Source organism: Aotus nancymaae, unplaced genomic scaffold (assembly GCF_030222135.1).
Source record: "Aotus nancymaae isolate 86718 unplaced genomic scaffold, 86718_ANA_hifiasm-v0.15.2.pri h1tg000038l, whole genome shotgun sequence".
Taxonomy (NCBI): Eukaryota; Metazoa; Chordata; class Mammalia; order Primates; family Aotidae; genus Aotus; species Aotus nancymaae.
The window spans coordinates 6,099,976-6,117,807 of record NW_026988452.1 but is presented as its reverse complement, the minus strand read 5'-3'; the positions used below and the strand labels follow the sequence as shown (position 1 = coordinate 6,117,807).

Genomic DNA, 17,832 nt, shown 5'->3' with positions numbered 1-17,832 from the left:
ACATGGTGAAACCCTGTCTCTACTAAAAATACAAAAAATTAGCTGGGCATGGTGGCGCGTGCCTGTAATCCCAGTTACTCGGGAGGCTGAGGCAGGAGAATTGCCTGAACCCAGGAGGCGGAGGTTGTGGTGAGCTGAGATCGCGCCATTGCACTCCAGCCTGGGTAACAAGAGCAAAACTCCGTCTCCAAAAAAAAAAAGAAAAGTCAAGCCTAATTCTTTCTTTTAATAATGCCCCAATGCCTTGAACTTCATCTCATCTATTCCTATAGGAGCCTAGCACCCCAGGGGAAGGAAACCTAGCACCCCAGAAACCCTGCTTAAGACAAATAATCCTCAGCTGAAATTGGTGGCTAATGCCTGTAATCCCAGCGCTTTGAAAGGCAGAGGTGGGAGGAGCACTGGAGGCCAGGGGTTCAAGACCAGCCTGGGCAATATAACAAGATTCCAGCTGAAGAAAGAAAGAGACAGAGAAAGAAAGAAAGAGTGTTGTAAAAATCCTTAGTGTTTAAAATAAATTTCCATGGCTAGGAAAATGTCAGTAAAAAGTCTTTATTTATTATTATTATTATTATTTTTGAGACAGAGTCTTGCTCTGTCTCCAGGTGCCAGGCTCGTAACTTCCTTATGACAATTGCCTCTCCTGCACGTGAGGACAGGGTTCAGTAATAAGCATTGGAATGGAAGATTGGAGAGGTGGGGCAGAGAAAGCTCTGCTTCAGGAGGGAGAGACAAAGATTGCCAAAGTCCCTGTACTGGGTAGAGAAGACCTGAGCCAACCAAGGCCAAAGTCTGCATGGGGAAGATCAAGACAGCACCCAGAGGTCAGCAGGGAGAGCTGTTTGGGGAGAAAAGATACTTTAGATAAGATTATTCTGGGTAAATACTGTGTGCTGTACGATGTAGAGTATGCCCTTGGTTCCTTATAGAAAACCTAGACTCTAGAAATTCTAGATTCAAGAGTAAAATATCTGTTTTCAATAGTGTGTGGAGTCTGTTTTCTTTTGGAGATTTGGTTCCAAGATTGAGAGAAAAAAGCATAGCTTCTGCCCTTGGGTCCCAGCTACATGCTGGCTACAAAAAAGGATTAAATTCTCATGGTAAAATTTCAGAACATATAGAAACACACAAAGTGAAAAGTGAAATTTTCACCCCCCCTTCTGATTAATTACATTTTTCAGATTAACCTGTCCACAACTCATAGTTTGGTGCTTTAATGTTTTTCCTAAGCATTTATGGACACATATGATTGAATATTTGGCTCAAAAAGAATTCAAGGTTGAAACTAATTTTCCTTTAAAGTTTTGATGGTAAAGGTCCATTGCCTACTTCTTCTTTTTGAATAGTTAATACATGCTTGGGGTATGAATTCAAAAGGTTAAAAGGATATAAAATGAGTCTCTTCATCACTGATCCTGCCATCTGCATTTTTTAGGAGTGAAAAATGCATCCAATTTAATTCCTTCCGTCCCCCACCACCGAAAGATATCAACCTATTACCCAAATACTCATTTAATCTTTACAGGAACTTTATGGTGGATACAATTATATGTCTTTATTTTAGAGATGAAGACACTGAAACATACAGAAGTTATTTTTCCCAATCACAAATAATAAATGGCAAAGCTGGGATCTGAACCCAGTCAGTTGACTTTAACGCGAAATGTGCTTATTCATTACTCTATTCAGGCTTTCTATGGGAACCCATCACCCATTATCAACATGAGGTAAGCACTTCTTCTTTTTTTTTTTTTCAAACCACAACAGAAACACAGTGTTCAAATGTTCGCAAGAGTGAATTAGGTTAGGTTACTCAAGAGTCTAATTAGCAAGTTGTTACTTAGTAAGGAGTAGGGAATTTGATACCTCATTTCTATTTCATCAACAGTTCTGTCTTACCAAGGGACCTCATTCTTGAAATAAGATTTACTTCTTAGCTCAGTGTTGTCTTTTCTCTTCAAATGATTGTTCTGATTCAATTTTTGAGTCATCAACTGTGTAAATATCTCTGGACCATGTCATGTAAACAAATGTAACACTGTTAAAAATTAAGTTGAACAGCTTAAAAATATTAGCAGACTGTGACTCAGAGAAGTGAAGGAAGTGTTAAACATAGCTGGAGACCAGGAGAGAGGGCAAGAAGTCCTGGAGTCACTTTCCAGTTCTATCACTGAGATCATATTACTAAGGACAAGTCATTTTTTGGTTCTTCTTTGTGTCCATTTGTCAAACAGGGCCAATAACAGTAAGAAGTATCTCTTCACTTTTCCATAGTTTATTTACTTTATGCCAATAATGGGAATTAAATTAACAACAAACATTTTTTAAAACCCTCTAAAGATAAGTTATACCAGGCTGAAAAGTTGGCTAAATTCCAGAGAGTCTAAGTTTAGACTCTGATGTGTAGACCTCTCTTCCATGGGAGGTTTTCCAACTGTTTTATAATTAAAATTTACATAGCCTTACAATATTCTCTTGTAAAAGTAAATATTAAAAACATAACATTTTGAAGCATTCTGATGAAATATATTAAAACAATAGAGTAATAGAAATATTTCAGTCTCTACATCTTAGTTACTTGTTACAACAAAAGTCTCTCTCCTCCCACCTCCATGTCTTGAGTAGAGCTGTAATGGAAGGAAGTAAGAGCTAGGGCCATAAAGTATGTGACACCTACCCTAAATTCAACTCATTCCCCCCTTTCCCCTAACTCCCATCCTGTAAAACCCCTTGGAAGCATAAGCATCAAGATCCCCAGGGGACTGCAGTCATGCTTTCCAGGCTGAGTACAGTAACAAATGGAGGAGTGTCCCATAGCAGAGTGGAGATTTATCAAAAGGAAAGAGACAGTGAGAAGAACATATAACTTGGAAGATCAAGGACTATTCTATTTCCCTAATTATACTTAGAGGGAATTGTCCCTTAGGGGAAAAAGAAAAGCTAATATCTGGGTTACATGAATTGTATAATACAATGTGACAGAAGTATGATAACATACACACTTAAGATGACATTTTAACTTTGCTTATAACTAAATAAACAGAAACTAAAAAAAAAATACATTATCTTTTTGACTGACAAAAAATGAAAAATGTATGCATAAGGGCATTTCCCACACTATCAGTAGAAATACACATTTTGGAGATCAACTTGGCATTAACCCTGCTTATTGGATGGAACCTTCAATTATACTTCCAGAAATCCATTATTTTCTATATAAACATACACACTAGTATACAAACATATATTTATAAAGTTGCTCAATTTAATAGTTTTTGTTAAAAACACGCGCTTTGGCCGGGCGCGGTGGCTCACGCCTGTAATCCCAGCACTTTGGGAGGCCGAGGTGGGTGGATCACGAGGTCAAGAGATCGAGACCATCCTGGTCAACATGGTGAAACCCCGTCTCTACTAAAAAATACAAAAAATTAGCTGGGCATGGTGGTGTGTGCCTGTAATCCCAGCTACTCAGGAGGCTGAGGCAGGAGAATTGCCTGAACCCAGGAGGCGGAGGTTGCGGTGAGCCGAGATCGCGCCATTGCACTCCAGCCTGGGTAACGAGCAAAATTTCGTCTCAAAAAAACCCGCGCTTTGAATGAAAAGACCCCCAAACAGGCTTTGTGTGAGCAACATGGCTGTTTATTCACCTGGGTGCAGGTTGGCTAAGATGGAAAAGGGCGTTAGCAAAGGGCAGTGGGATAGGAGTTGGTTTTATAGGTTTGGGGTGGGCAGTGGAAAGTTACAGAGTAAGATCAGTTACAGTAGTGGGGGTAGGGGCAAGGAGTATACATTACCGTAAGTTCAGTAACAATGGCAGCTGGGGGTGAGGCCGAAGAGCCAGTTAAGATGGGTGAGAGGTATTCACCTTATCATAAGAACAGTTGAGATGGCAGGTTTGGGTGAGGGGCTTGTCCGGGGAACCTCCTCTGGGTGATCAGGGACAATGGTGAATGCAGGCTGGGGTGGGGGGTGGGAGACCCACGATCAGCCCAGGCAAGCAGGACTTCAGACTTTCAGGCTCCAGGCTTGCATATGGAGACCTGACAGTTTTTTATTAGCAAAAAACAGGAGAGAAGCTACATGCCTACCAATTAGAAATCTTAAATTATAATTCATATATAGTATAGTATAAAATACTATGCAGTCATTAAAGAGATTGAAATATGTATACTGATTAGAAATGACATTCATGGCATATTAATTGAAGAAAGCAAGATATGGAATATGTATAATCCATTTTTCATAAAATAAAACAAAACTAAATATATTTATATATAGACATTAAATATAGATATATATTTCATAAATACAGAAAAATTGAAAAAAAAACTGAATTACTAATGGAGATTATTTGCAGGGACTAGATTATCTTTTTGTTACAGTGAGTATATTACTTTGATATCAAAAGAAGAAAAAAATTCAGTGTGATACATACATTACCAGTAACATGTAAGACTGAGGGTGTATAGAGATCATGATTAACTCCACTGATATGTGTGTGTTGCGGGTGGTTTGGGGAGTGGTATTAGAAAATGAAAGAGATAATGCAATGTGAATGCAGCATTGTCCAGAGTAGAGAAGTGGAAAAGGAAGAAAGGTCAAGGAGGACAACGACTATACTTCTGTACTCATTACGATTTTCATAACTACTTTGTATAATTTGTCAAAAAAGAAAGGCAAGTATGTATATAAAAGCAGATTGTGGGCTAGGGGTGGTGGCTCACACCTGTAATCCCAGTCCTTTAGGAGGCTGACGCAGACGGGTCACCTGAGGTCAGGAGTTCGAGATCAGCCTGACCAACATGGCGAAATCTCATCTCTACTAAAAAATACAAAATTAGCCGGGCATGGTGGCAGGCACCTGTAATCTCAGCTACTCAGGAGGTTGAGGCAGGAGAATCACTTGAACCCAGGAAGTAGAGGTTGCAATGAGCCGAGATCGTGCCACTGCACTCCCGCCTGGGTGACTGAGTGAGATACCGTCTCAAAAAATAGAATAAAATAAAAGCAGGATGTGGCTGGGTGCAGTGGCTCACACCTGTAATTTCAGAACGAGGAGGCTGAGGCATGTGATCACTTGAGCCCAGCTGTTGGAGACTAGCCTGGGCAACATAGTGAGACCCTGTCTCTTTCTGTTAAAAAAAGAAAAGGCACAATGTGCCAGGGGAACTCTGAGTTAATTTGACATTTCTGGAGCTTTGAAGCGTGAAGAGTGGCGAGGCTGTAGTAAGAGGAAAAGCAGAAGCCAGGCTGCTGAGGGCTTCTTGCATTGCCTGGGAGCACGAACACTGTCATGCAGGACAAGGCAATGGGGCTGCAGCAGGAGAGGAACATCAGCTATGTAAAAGATGGATTGGGAAGAAGCAAACCTGAAAACTGAAAGACTTATCATTCAAATGATAAGCTATAATGAAGACTGAGACTAGTGGCAGGGTATATTAGAAAAGCAGATGGATTTCAGAAATATTTCAGAGGAAAATACCCAAGACTTAGTGATTCTCTGGATATGGGTGATGTATAGAGAGGGTATCTTGATTGACTTGCAGACTTTTGGCTTTGGTATCTGGGAAGATGGAGATGACACCAGCCAAGGTAGAAAATACAGATGAAAAAACAAGCTTATGAAAAGGAGGAGCAGCAAGAGGGTGAGAGGACACACAGAAGGGACAAGCCCGATGGTGATGGTGGAGGGGTTGGAGCAGATGATTTTGGTTTTGGACATGTTGAAGATGAGACGCCTATGGCCATTACGGGAAGTTGTCCAGTTGGCCAAGGCAACTGGATGTATTAAGACTAAATAACTTCTTTCCCCGCCATTGGCAGTGTACTGGAAAAACAAAAAGAAAACCGAAAAAACCCTGGCATGGTGGCTCACTCCTGTAATCCCAGCACCTTGGGAGGCCAAGGTGGACGGATCACTTGAGATCAGATGTTTGAGACCGTATGGCCAATGTGGTGAAACCCCACCTCTACTAAAAATACAAAACCAGGCCTGTAGTCCCAGCTACTTGGGAGGCTGAGGCAGGAGAATTGCTTGAACCTGGGAGGCAGAGGTTGCAGTGAGCCGAGATCACACCACTGCACTCCAGCCTGGGAGACAGAGCAAGACTCCGTCTCCAAAAACAAACAAAAAGAAGACGAATTAACTGTGTAGAAATGTCGTGTCAGGCTCTGCACTAGCACTGGCTGAGTTGCATGACAGACATAGTTCTTGCCCTGCTCAACCTGGGAGCCCAGTGGAGATGCTATAATCTAGAACAGAGGTGTCCAGTCTTTTTGCTTCCCTGGACCACACTGGAAGAATTGTCTTGGGTCACACATAAAATACACTAACAGGCTGGGTGTGGTGGCTCATGCCTGTAGTCCCAGCACTTTGGGAGGTCAAAGCGGGCAGATCTTGAGGTCAGGAGATAGAGACCATCCTGGCCAACATGGTGAAACCGCATCTCTACTAAAAAAAAAAAAATACAAAAAAAAAAAAAAAAAAAAAAAAAGCTGGCATGGTGGTGCATGCCTGTAGTCCCAGCTACTCCGGAGGCTGAGGCAGGAGAAGCGCTTGAACCCAGGAGGCAGAAGTTGCAGTGAGCCAAGCGCACCACTGCAATCCATACACTAACAATAGCTATAAGAAAAAAACCAAAAACGTACACTAGGCACTGAAGACATAGAATTCTAGCTACAGCCACTAAACAGAAGGACACTATCCATAAGGGCCTGCATCAGGTTCTCCGGATCTCCCCTTCTCCCAACCGGGACGCTCATCCCTGTGTTCTTCGCTGTGGGCCCGTCAGCCCTGCTGCCATCAACAGAGGCAGCATTCTCCCCGTCTGATTTCACAGGGCCAAAGCCCAGGTGAGAGTCAGGGTAGTGTTGAGACTAGCCCTCGCTCCGGTTCTGAGCAGCGAGGGCTGTCTCCGCACTCAGTGAAATCAGGCAGCCGCTAACCTTGCGTCCTCCAGTGAGCGCGGGGCGACCGGCCGAGCGCGCATGTGCGGGCGCCGACATTGTGCTTGTCCCCTCCGGTGCTCCGTAGTTAGCCTTGGTGAGCTCCACGTAGGCCGCGCAGGCGCCCTTGGCACACAGTTCACCTGCTGCCGTTGTCGCCGTCGCCGCCGCCGCTGCCCGGGCTGGATGGGGGTCCGAGGCCAGCCAGTGGCACCCGGAAGAAAGAGACGCGGCGGCGGCGACGCCGACACCCTCAGGACGAGTGTCCGGACTTGCCCGCAGGCTCGAGGAGGCGGCGAGGCCTGGCCCCCGCTGTCCCTGGTGTAGAGAAGTCGCTGTCGCTGCCGCGGCCGGGACTCCCCGGGTGCTCGCCCCTCAGGTCTCATTGACACTCAGGACCCTACGCTGCGCCATGTTCAAGAAACTGAAGCAAAAGATCAGCGAGGAGCAGCAGCAGCTCCAGCAGGCGCTGGCCCCTACTCAGGTACGATGGCCGCTGCTCTCCTTCGCTTGTTCCCGACACCCCTTGAACCGTCCCGGGACGAGAAAGGCGGGGGGAGTGGGGAGTTCTTCCGTGACCTTTGACCCTTAATCCGGGACTCTTCCCAAACTCCGGACCGAGAAGGAGTCCCGGTCGGCGCAGGTCGTCCGGAACTCCTGACCTGGATTTTTCCCATCACAAAACTCCATCCAGTATTGAGTGGATAGGGGTAGCTGGGTCCCTCGTGACATCCGTTCTCTAAGAGTTTTCCCCTAAGGCCCGACTCCAGCCTGAGAATGTGTGAGGGCCACCGAACTTGCATGATTTTCTGATCCATATCTGCGGTTCTCCCACCCAAGACCTCACTCCGGGAATGAGGGCGGGGTGGGAAAACCCCGGTCCCTTGTGTGATATTTGACCTCTGCTCGAGGTGTCCCCTTCTCTGTTGCCCATCGTGAGATTTTGTGTGGAATGGCCAGGATCCCGCACGACTGACGTTTGAGGAAGTCTCTTAATTCCAAACCCAGGTCCTGGGATTGAAGGCTGGGGAGTAGAGCCATCCCGGGTCAGGCTGCTTGCAGGAGCGGTGGGACCCGAACGGGGTGGCGGCGTGGCCGGCGTCCAGCGCTGGAGGCTGTCACGAGTTAGTCACTTCGCATAACTTGGTTGATCCGGGACTGGCGGGCAGGGAGGCAGACGCTCTGAGGCCTGGCCGGCCTTGTTCCTGTGCAGAACTCCGCTCTGCTTTTCTTTTGAGTCTTGCTGCTCTGCGAATAGAGTTACGCTTGTTTTTCAGGAATGCCTTTGCTGCAGGAAATGCGTTTCCAGGGAAAAGGAGGCATGTTAGTAGCGTTAATTTAAAGAAACAGTCTCCTACGCGTTTACTGAAGATGTTTCGATGTTGGCAGCGCAGGGTCTCAGCAGCGAAGATGACGGTTTCCGTTTAATTTCTTCCGAGGCTTTTTGAGTCTCAACAGATGGAGCAGATCTGTTCCTTAATTTTAGGGTTTCTGGTCTTTGCTTGCAGTTTCAAGAAAAGTGGAGTTTTGACTAAATTGGAGGCATTTCTAAATTCTTAACATTATCTTATAAACAACGATTGAATTTGGTTTATTCTGAAACTGTAAACTGAAGTCGTTCTTTTTAAATCTAAAGCTTATGTGTAGTAAGACAGTGCTTGAGAAAAAATCAATACGACACTGAAGGCTTGCCTCTTTTCTCAAGTGTTAATGGTGATTAAAATGTAAGTAGTAAAGATTGTACTTTTCTTTTTTTTTTTTTTTGAGACGGAGTTTCTCTCTTGTTACCCAGGCTGGAGTGCAATGGCGCGATCTCGGCTCACCGCAACCTCCGCCTCCTGGGTTCAGGCAATTCTCCTGCCTCAGCCTCCCGAGTAGTTGGGATTACAGGCACGTGCCACCATGCCCAGCTAATTTTTTTTTTTTTTTGTATTAGTAGAGACGGGGTTTCACCATGTTGGCCAGGATGGTCTCGATCTCTTGACCTCGTGATCCACCCGCCTCGGCCTCCCAAAGTGCTGGGATTACAGGCTTGAGCCACCGCGCCCGGCAAGATTGTACTTTTCATAGCATTTACTGCAGTCTTTTAAAATTTTACAAAACACTGTTAATTAAGAAACAAAGATAAACTTTAAAAGTGAGGTAGAGAGTGAGGTAGAGATGAGGAGTGTGAGGAAATGGGCATGTTAGTGAATGTGTATTTAATACATTTGGGAATGTATTAAATATAATTCCAGGATTCCATTTCTAGAAATTTATTCTAAGAAAATTCAGGATGTGTTAAAGATTTAGCTCTATGGATTTTAATGTCAATGTTGTTTTAACGGGTTAAAAAGTAGCCAAAAAGGCTGGGCCTGGGGGTGGGAGGTGGGGGGAGTGGGGGGTCACGCCTGTAATCTCAGCACTTTGGGAGGCTGAGGTGGGTGGATCACTAGGTCAAGAGATCGAGACAATCCTGGTCAACATGATGAAACCCCGTCTCTACTAAAAATACAAAAATTAGCTGGGCGTGGTGGCCTGTGCCTGGAGTCCCAGCTACTTGGGAGGCTGAGGCAAGAGAATTGCTTAAACCTGGGAGGCGGAGGTTGCGATGAGCTGAGATCAGCTGAGATCAGCTGGTGCCATTGCACTCCAGCCTGGGCAACAAGAGCGAAACTCAGTCTCAAAACAAAACAAAACAAAACCTAGCTAAAAATGTCCAACAATAGAGAATTGGTTAAATAAATTTTATCCGGCAATTAGTTATGCTTGATAGGTTATTATGCAGCCATAAAAAAATCAACATTTACTGGGTCCTTTAGTATGTACCAGACATTTTGCTTAGTATTTTACACAGATTTTTATTTTATTTAATCTCACATAAACCTGTGAGGTAGATAATTACAGTATTATATAGATGAAGGAGTGAGTCTCAAAGAGGTGAAGTAACTTGTTTGATGTTATGCAGCTAGTGTTATAGCCTTCAGAGAAGTATTAACACAGAAAGATATTCGTGTTAAAAGACAGAAGCAGCAGGTAAATGTGATCCCAGTTTTGTCAAAAATAATCTGTATGTAAGTGTCTTTATATACACACGTAGTAAAACTAGTTTAAGAAGGGCATACTTTAAGGTGTTGCTGAATTACTGAGTGTGCTTTTTCTTTTTTGTAACGTTTAGCTTTTCTTCATAAAAGTGAGTTGTTTTTGTTCATTAACAAAGAAGTTGTTTTTAGTGATAATAAAGCTAGTCACAAGCTAAGATATAAGAGCTCTGTTTCTATAGCTTAATGCTTCTGGTGAGACAGGGCATCTGGATCAAATAAAATCACTTTGTGTACAAAAGGTTTAAAATGATCCTTTTGAATTATATGTATATTTACTGTGTTGGCCAGGCTGGTCTCGAACTCCTGACCTTGGGTGATGTACCCACCCTGGCCTCCCAAAATGCTGGGATTACAGGTATGAGCCACTGTGCCTGGCCATTTGTGGTCTACTTTTGATAATTATTTTGTAACCTTCCTTACTGCCTGCCATATATCTGGCAGTGACTTACAACAGTGCTGTGGTGAGTATTCAATGGCTATGTCCCTGCCATGACTAATCCATAGGTGTGGCAGGGAGACAGAGTGACATGAACCAGATGTTAGTTATGAACAGTGAATGCCTGCAAGCTCCTATGCTGCATGTTGCATTTGCTTTGAAGGGTCTATGTAGTCACTACACAATGGAGTTGAGAGTCAAGTGCTTCCAGCGTGTTAGTGGTATGTATAGCGTGTTGTGGTTGTGCAAAGTAAGGCATTTCTAGAGAAGGTCAGGGAGACATCTGAGTAGAGTCTTGATGGGTAATGAAAAGTCATGGTACAGGAACTAGGGATTCAAGACTAATTCCTAAGGATGACTGAATTAGTTTTCTAATGTTGCATAACAAGTTACCACAACCATAGGACCTAATAACCCAGTTATGATTGTGTAGTTCTGCAGGTCGGAAGTCTGGCATGGCATGACTGGGTTCTCTGCTCAGGGTGTTGCAAACTAGAATCAGTGTGTTGTCCAGGCTGCGTTCTCATCTGGAGCTCAGGGTCCTTTCGGATGCTCATGTGGTTGTGGTAGAATTCAGTCCCTTCAGGTTGTAGGACTAGAGTCCTCATTTCTTGCTGAGCACTTTCATCTCCTAGAGGCTACCAGCAGCTCCTTGCCACGTGTCCCTGTAGGCGTTTTGCTTTACTTCAGGACAGCAAAAGTGCATCTCTCTCCCCTCTAGACCCATATTTGAAGGGCTTATGAGATTAGTTTAGACCCATCCAGGTAATCTTTTGATGAACTCATTGTCAACTGATTAGTAACCTAGTAACCTTAAATATGCCTTTAAAATCCCTTTGCCCTGTGATGTAACAATTATAGGAGTGATATCTCATATTCACAGGGCAGGGATCATTTGGGATCATCTTACAATTTTGCCTATCACAATGAGTAAAATGGTTTTTCTTTTTTTAAGTGTTCGTAGAGTCAGGGTCTTACTATGTTACACAGGCTGTCTTGAACTCCTAGCCTCAAGTGATCCTCTTGCCTTGGCCTCCCAAAGTGTTGGGATTACAGGCGTGAGCCACTGTGCACTGCCAGAATGGTTTTTCTTATGCGAAATTGAGGACAACTGTGGTCCGTTAATAATTAGGTAGTGGGCAATAAAATGTTAATTGTGTGTCTGGATGTAGCTGTCTGGTTTTTTGGTTAACAGCTTAGAAATCTTTCTCAGATTTCTTATGACTATAGGAATTAATCAGCTCAAGTTTGTTTTGAAGGACCCTAAATGCCTTTATATCTTGAAGTGACGATAGCCCACTAAGGAAGCAGGCACCTGGGATAGATAGATGCTCAAGTACAGTTAGTTCTTTATCTACTGTTTTATACTTTATAGTCACATCTATTTTCTCATATAATCCTTACTCATAACTCCAGAGGAAGATCAACAAGCCATCAGGCCATATTTTGCCAGATAGTATTACTTGTCAGGGAGAGTGTATTTTAGAATCTGTTAAACTTTGTAAACACCATTATTTGATTTTTGTCACAAGTTTTTCCAGAGCCGATGAGGCTTTCAGTTACTGATTAGACCGTATGAGGCCAAGGTGTAAGACATAATGCCAGTTTTTAAGATTTGCAATGAGCCAGGTGCGGTGGCTCACGCCTATAATCCCAGCACTTTGGGAGGCTGAGGCGGGTGGATCGCGAGGTCAAGAGATTGAGACCATCCTGGTCAACATGGTAAAACCCCGTCTCTACTAAAAATACAAAAAAATTTAGCTGGGCATGGTGGCATGCGCCTGTAGTCCCAGCTACTCGGGAGGCTGAGGCAGAAGAATTGCTTGAACCCAAGAGGCAGAGGTTGCAGTGAGCGGAGATCGTGCCATTGCACTCCAGCCTGGGTAACAAGAGCGAAACTCCAACTCAAAAAAAAAAAAAAAAAAAAAAAATTTGCAATGGGGTATACTTTTTAAGCAATTGGAAGATCACTGTCTAAGGTAGCCCTTTCCTGGTATCTGGGTATTTGGAAAGCTGAATTAATAACCCAAAGATTTCTTAGACATGATGGAATCACAACAGAGAGAGTTGATTAGGTAAGAGATCTTTCCTGTAGTCTAATAGTACTTTTCCAATTACTTTTCTAACTTTTTACCACCCAGTGACCATTTTATTAAAGGAGATCTTACATACAATCATTTATAAATACATAGATACAACGCTGCCCCCATAGTGGCATCTACAGCCTTTGAAGCTGGCACTGGCATGATTTGCAAATTATGGCTCTAGGTGTGGGAAGGGTTTATTGAATTTATCTCAACTTTAATGGAAGCTATTTCTGATGTTCTTCGAATGTTTGTAATTTGAATGTGGTGTTCAAGGTAGGCTCAAACTCGTTCCGGGACTGAGACTAGCACTCACAGTGACTGTGCTTTCCCTTGCCATTATCTAAGCCCACTGTTGACTTTTAGTCATGTATTTTCTAGACACTTAAACCATTGCTAAGGCTTCAGCTTTATTTCACATTCAATCATTTTCTTATTTATATATATAGAATATACATATTTTTATATATTTTATATATAATATACATTTATATATATATATATATATATTTTTTTTTTTTTTGAGGCAAAGTCATACTGTTGTCGCCTAGGCTGAGTATGTGCAATGGCGTGATCTTGGCTCACTGCAACCTCCGCCTCCCGGGTTCCAGCAATTCTTCTGTCTCAGCCTCCTGAGTAGCTGAGATTACTGGCACTTGCTACCATGCCCGGCTAATTTTTATATTTTTAGTAGAGATGGGGTTTCACCATGTTGGCCAAGCTGGTCTCGAACTCCTGACCTCAGGTGATCCACCCGCCTCGGCCTCCCAAAGTGCTGGGATTACAGGCGTGAGCTACCACGCCCAGCCATTTACATTTTTAAGTCCTTATTCTTCCTGTTTTGTTTTTGGTGGGAGAGGATATCTTATCCCTTAAGGTGACTTCTGCACATAGCTAATTTCATCTTCCATGTGTTACTTTTTCTGGTTCATCTTTTAGAAGGGGTATATGGTTGGAGTTCTTAGTTGTAAGCAACAAAAACTTAGTCTATCTCGGTAAGTAGAGAAAGAATTTATTGAAGACTCTAGCTTATAGAATTTCCTTGAGGTCCCAAAAGTCTGGCTGATTTTTACGTCCAGTTGTACTGGGAAGACCGCTCTATGTTGCAGCTGCTTCGGCTTGGCACCAGCATTGCATCTTTCACTTCATAGCTCATATCTGTGTGGATGCATGAAGTTCTGTCTCTGTTGTCATCAGATGAACTTTATTTGCATGTCTGTTTTCTCACATCACTCACTTATGACTCGAAGTTTCATGTGGCTGTGTTTCAGTGATGGAGCTCAGGTTACCCTGTCTCAGATAAAAAGAAGATTGGGTTAGTAAGTTTTCTGAGCTAACTCATGATGGACTTAGAAGAGCTTTTAATAGAAAAAAGGTTATTAAACTTTTGTCATATTTGTAGATGATTTTCCTCACCTCCCAATTAAACCGCTGCTTTGTTTTTCACATAAAAACCTTTCCTAGAGATTGTAGAAATAAACTCTTGTATTTTTTGTGTTTCAATTAAAAAAAATTAAATCTTTAATATAGCTTAAGTATGAAGTAAGGATCTGATTTGTGTGTGTTGCCCCATAAGGATGGCCAGTTGTCCCCACGTTTATTGAATGTCTATCCTGATGCAAAATGTTACTTTTATCATAAACTAAACATGTATATGTCGGTCTGGATGTATATATGTGTGTATAGAGTATGTGTCTGTATGTATACTCTTCCTTACAACGTCTCAGTTCTACCCTGTCCACAGCAGTTTGTGCACAGATATGACAGACCAGAGTTCCATTTGTTTATTCATTCATTTATTTGACAAATATTTATTAACTGCCTTTTGTAAAGTACAGACGACAAAAAGAGGTAAGGTATCATGACTCATTCATTTCTCTGTGTAGATGAGTTCAGATCTATTTTGCTGTGGGTGTAGGAGGATCTTGAAGTTTTTGTTTTATACTTTTAGGGCTGTTTTTAGCTCACCTTAGAGTAGATCCCAGACCCCTAGTTTAAATTTTGAGCCTTTTCTCCTGAGTTTTTTTGCACTGAGGATTATAGGAATCAGGTTGTCAGTTACAGAGCTAAATGAACTAGCATCTCAGTATTTAGCAGTGGTATTCAAAGTAGGCTCAAAGCAAGGCTGTTAATTAGGTGGGCAAGTGCTGTTTATCTGTACATTTCATAGTATTGAGTGTGTTAGAGCTAGAAGGTAGAAGGGATCTTAAAGATTGAATCGATAACCTTTTTTTTAAAATGAACTTCTAATTTTGGAATAATTTTGATTTATAGAAAAGTTACCAAGATCGTGCAGAGAGTTTGTATATACCCCTCACCTGGCTTCAGTTTTCTCTAATATTACCATCTTACATTAGTATCACAACTTTATTTTATATATGGAGCCACATAGTCCTCAAAAAGTTCATTTAGCTAAGATCATAGTTCTAGTTGGTGGCAGTCAGGCTAGGGACCTGGTAGGTAGCCTGGATTTTTTAGTTGATTATATTTGTTATCCTTTTCTGCTTTTCATGTGTTTGCTCTTTTCCTTTCTTTCACTGAATTCCTTGGACATGGACAGAGAGAAGGACTACCTAGTACATAGTTCACTAGTCAATATAGTCTTGCTAATTTGTGCAATAATTTTGAAATCTAGGCTTCCTCCAATTCTTCAACACCAACAAGAACCAGGAGTAGGACATCTTCATTTACAGAGCAACTTGATGAAGGTACACCCAATAGAGAGGTAAGTTTGGAGTTCCTTTTCTAATATACCTTTCACAAGAAACTAATTAAAATGTAATGCTTTTGAAAACAAAATGGGAGACTATTTTGACAGGTCAGCTATTTAATTCCTAGGTAGAATTTTTATTGGTAGCACAATTAGTCTTTCTTTCTTTTTTTTTTTTTTTTTTTACAAACAGCCATTAGGATTTATTTATTTATGTTTTTAAGACAGGGTCTGGTTCTGTCACCCAGGCTAGAGTGCAGTGGCATGGTCACTACTCAATGCAGCCTTGACCTCCTGGGTTCAAGTGATCCTCTCATTTCAGTCTCCTGAGTAGCTGGGACTATAGGTGCCCACCACTGTGTCTGGCTAATGTTTAAATTTTTCATAGATGGGGTCCCAATATGTTGCCCAGGTTGGTCTTGAACTCCTGGACTCAAGCAATTCTGCAAATTATGCTTTGTAAAGTCTGGTTTGTTGAGAACTTTAACTTGAGAGGATAATACAGTCTGCATTTACTAGTTCAGGTTTTCAGAATAATTTGATAAATTTGTTCAACATAGTATCATTTTTTCAAGCTGGTGAGTGGAAACAGAAGTGACTTACTGAACTGATTCCATGTAACCAGCAGCTGGCATTAAAAGTCATTATTTCCAACTTGTTTCTTCCTGTAAAATGTAACACAAGTACAGAAAAGAAGGTAAAATGTAAATGCACAGATCAGCAAATTATCACCAAGTGAATCCTCCCAGGCCAAGTGAAGGAACACTGCCAGCACTGTCGTGCTCCCTCATTCCCCCTGAAAGGTTACCACCATCCTGAATTTTTGGTATTTGCTTGCTTCCTTTTTTTTTTTTTAAATAGTTTTACCTCTTTATATGCTTTCTAAATGTAAACATTAGGATTGTCTCCAGTTTTTGGCTATTTTGAATTGTGTTGCCATCAACATTATTGTACGTGTCTTTTGGTATACACGTACCTGCATTTCTGTTGGTATGTACTTTGGAGTAGAATCACTGCTTCATTTTAGCACTTTAGAATATAATGCTGACGGTTTTCCAGAGTGGTTGTAGAAATTTAAATTCCCACCAGGAGTTTATGAAAGTTGCTTTTGCTCTATGTTTTTGACAGACTTTATTTTTCTACTGTGTATAAATATGCTGGAAAACAGTCTTTTTCATTTCAGCTGTTCTGATGGCGGTCTTTCATTTTGGTTTTAATTTGCATTTCTCTGATAACTAACAAGATTAAGTATTTTCATCTGTTTATTGGCCATTTCATGTCTTCTTTTGTAAAGTGCTTGTTTAAGTCTCTTGCCCATTTTTCTATTGGATTATCTTTTTTTAAATTGATTTGTAGGAGTTTTTTTAACAATATAGACTACATAGGAGTTTTTGATTGAATATATGTCTTGCAGATATATTCCACTCAGTGGCTCGCTATTCGTTTTCTTAATGATGTGCTTTGACGAACAGAAGTTCTTAGTTTTAGGCCAAGTGTGGTGTCTCATGCGTGTAATCTCAGCACTTTGGGAAGCCGAGGCAGGAGGATTGCTTGAGTCCAGGAGTTTGAGACCAGTCTGGGCAACAGAGTGAGACTCTGTCTCTAATAAATAAATACATACATACATATATACATACATACATACATACACACACACATACATACATACATACATAAAATTAACCTGGCATGGTGGCATGAACCTCTGTGGTCCCCGCTACTCAGGAGGCTAAGGCAGAAGGATTACTTGAGCCTCAGAGGTCAAAGCTACAGTGAGCCATGACTGTGCCAGCCTGGGTAACAGAGCAAGACCCTATCTCTTAAAAAATAAAAACAATAAAAAGCCCTGGGTCCCATCCATGTCCCATCCCTGACAGTACCTTCCATCTTAGATGTTTAACAAAATGAGAAACCAGACAGGGAGTAGGGAGATGATGAAAACATTAATTTAATGTTCTTTTAATCAGAAACTTATTTATATAATCAAAAAATCCTTTATATATTATAAAATAAGTTGAGGTAAGGTTTAGATTGCACTCTGTGGTCAAAAAGACCTGTTAAAGTTGTCAAAAAAGTTTAAAAAGCAAGGAGATGAAGTGATGACAATGCTTTGTCATTCTATCCAAAACCATTTCTTAGCTAGGATTGTTAATATTAAAATTTGGAAAAAAATAAGTAACCTTTAGTTTAGTTGGTTGATTGTAAATAGAGTGCTAAAACCAAATTTTTCAGAAATAATTATTTTGTAAAGGTATATTCAATTAAATTGCTTAAGGCATCCTAGATTTTTCAAAAGTATTTTAAGAAAGCAGTGGTAGCAGTCACCCAGGCACGGTGGCTCACGCCTGTAATCCCAGCACTTTGGAAGACTGAGGTGGGCAGATCACTTGAGGCCAGGAGTTCGAGACCAGCCTGGCTAACATGGTGAAACCCTGTATCTATTAAAAAAAAAAAAAAAATTAGCCAGGTGTGGTGGCATGTGCCTCTAATCCCAGCTACTTGAGAGGCTGAGGCAGGAGAATTACTTGAACCCAGGAGGTGGAGGTTGCAGAGAGCTGGGATTGTGCCACTGCA

General features: G+C 41.8%; 1 protein-coding gene across 8 annotated transcripts in view; it reads left to right on the top strand.

The window, feature by feature from the left end:
• The first annotated feature begins 7,081 nt into the window (after positions 1–7,081).
• GOLGA4 (golgin A4) overlaps positions 7,082–17,832 on the top strand; it is a 119,737-nt gene continuing 108,986 nt past the window's right edge. For 5 of the 8 annotated variants that reach the window (XM_064360144.1, XM_064360146.1, XM_064360143.1 and 2 more), the window contains exons 1-2: positions 7,255–7,429; positions 15,184–15,273. In XM_064360144.1, the coding sequence (XP_064216214.1) occupies positions 7,358–7,429; positions 15,184–15,273 (162 nt within the window). In that variant the 5' untranslated portion in view covers positions 7,255–7,357. Of the gene's footprint in view, positions 7,430–15,183; positions 15,274–17,832 lie in introns of all 8 variants that reach the window. The other 3 variants (XM_012455689.3, XM_012455686.3, XM_064360145.1) reach the window with 2 other exon arrangements.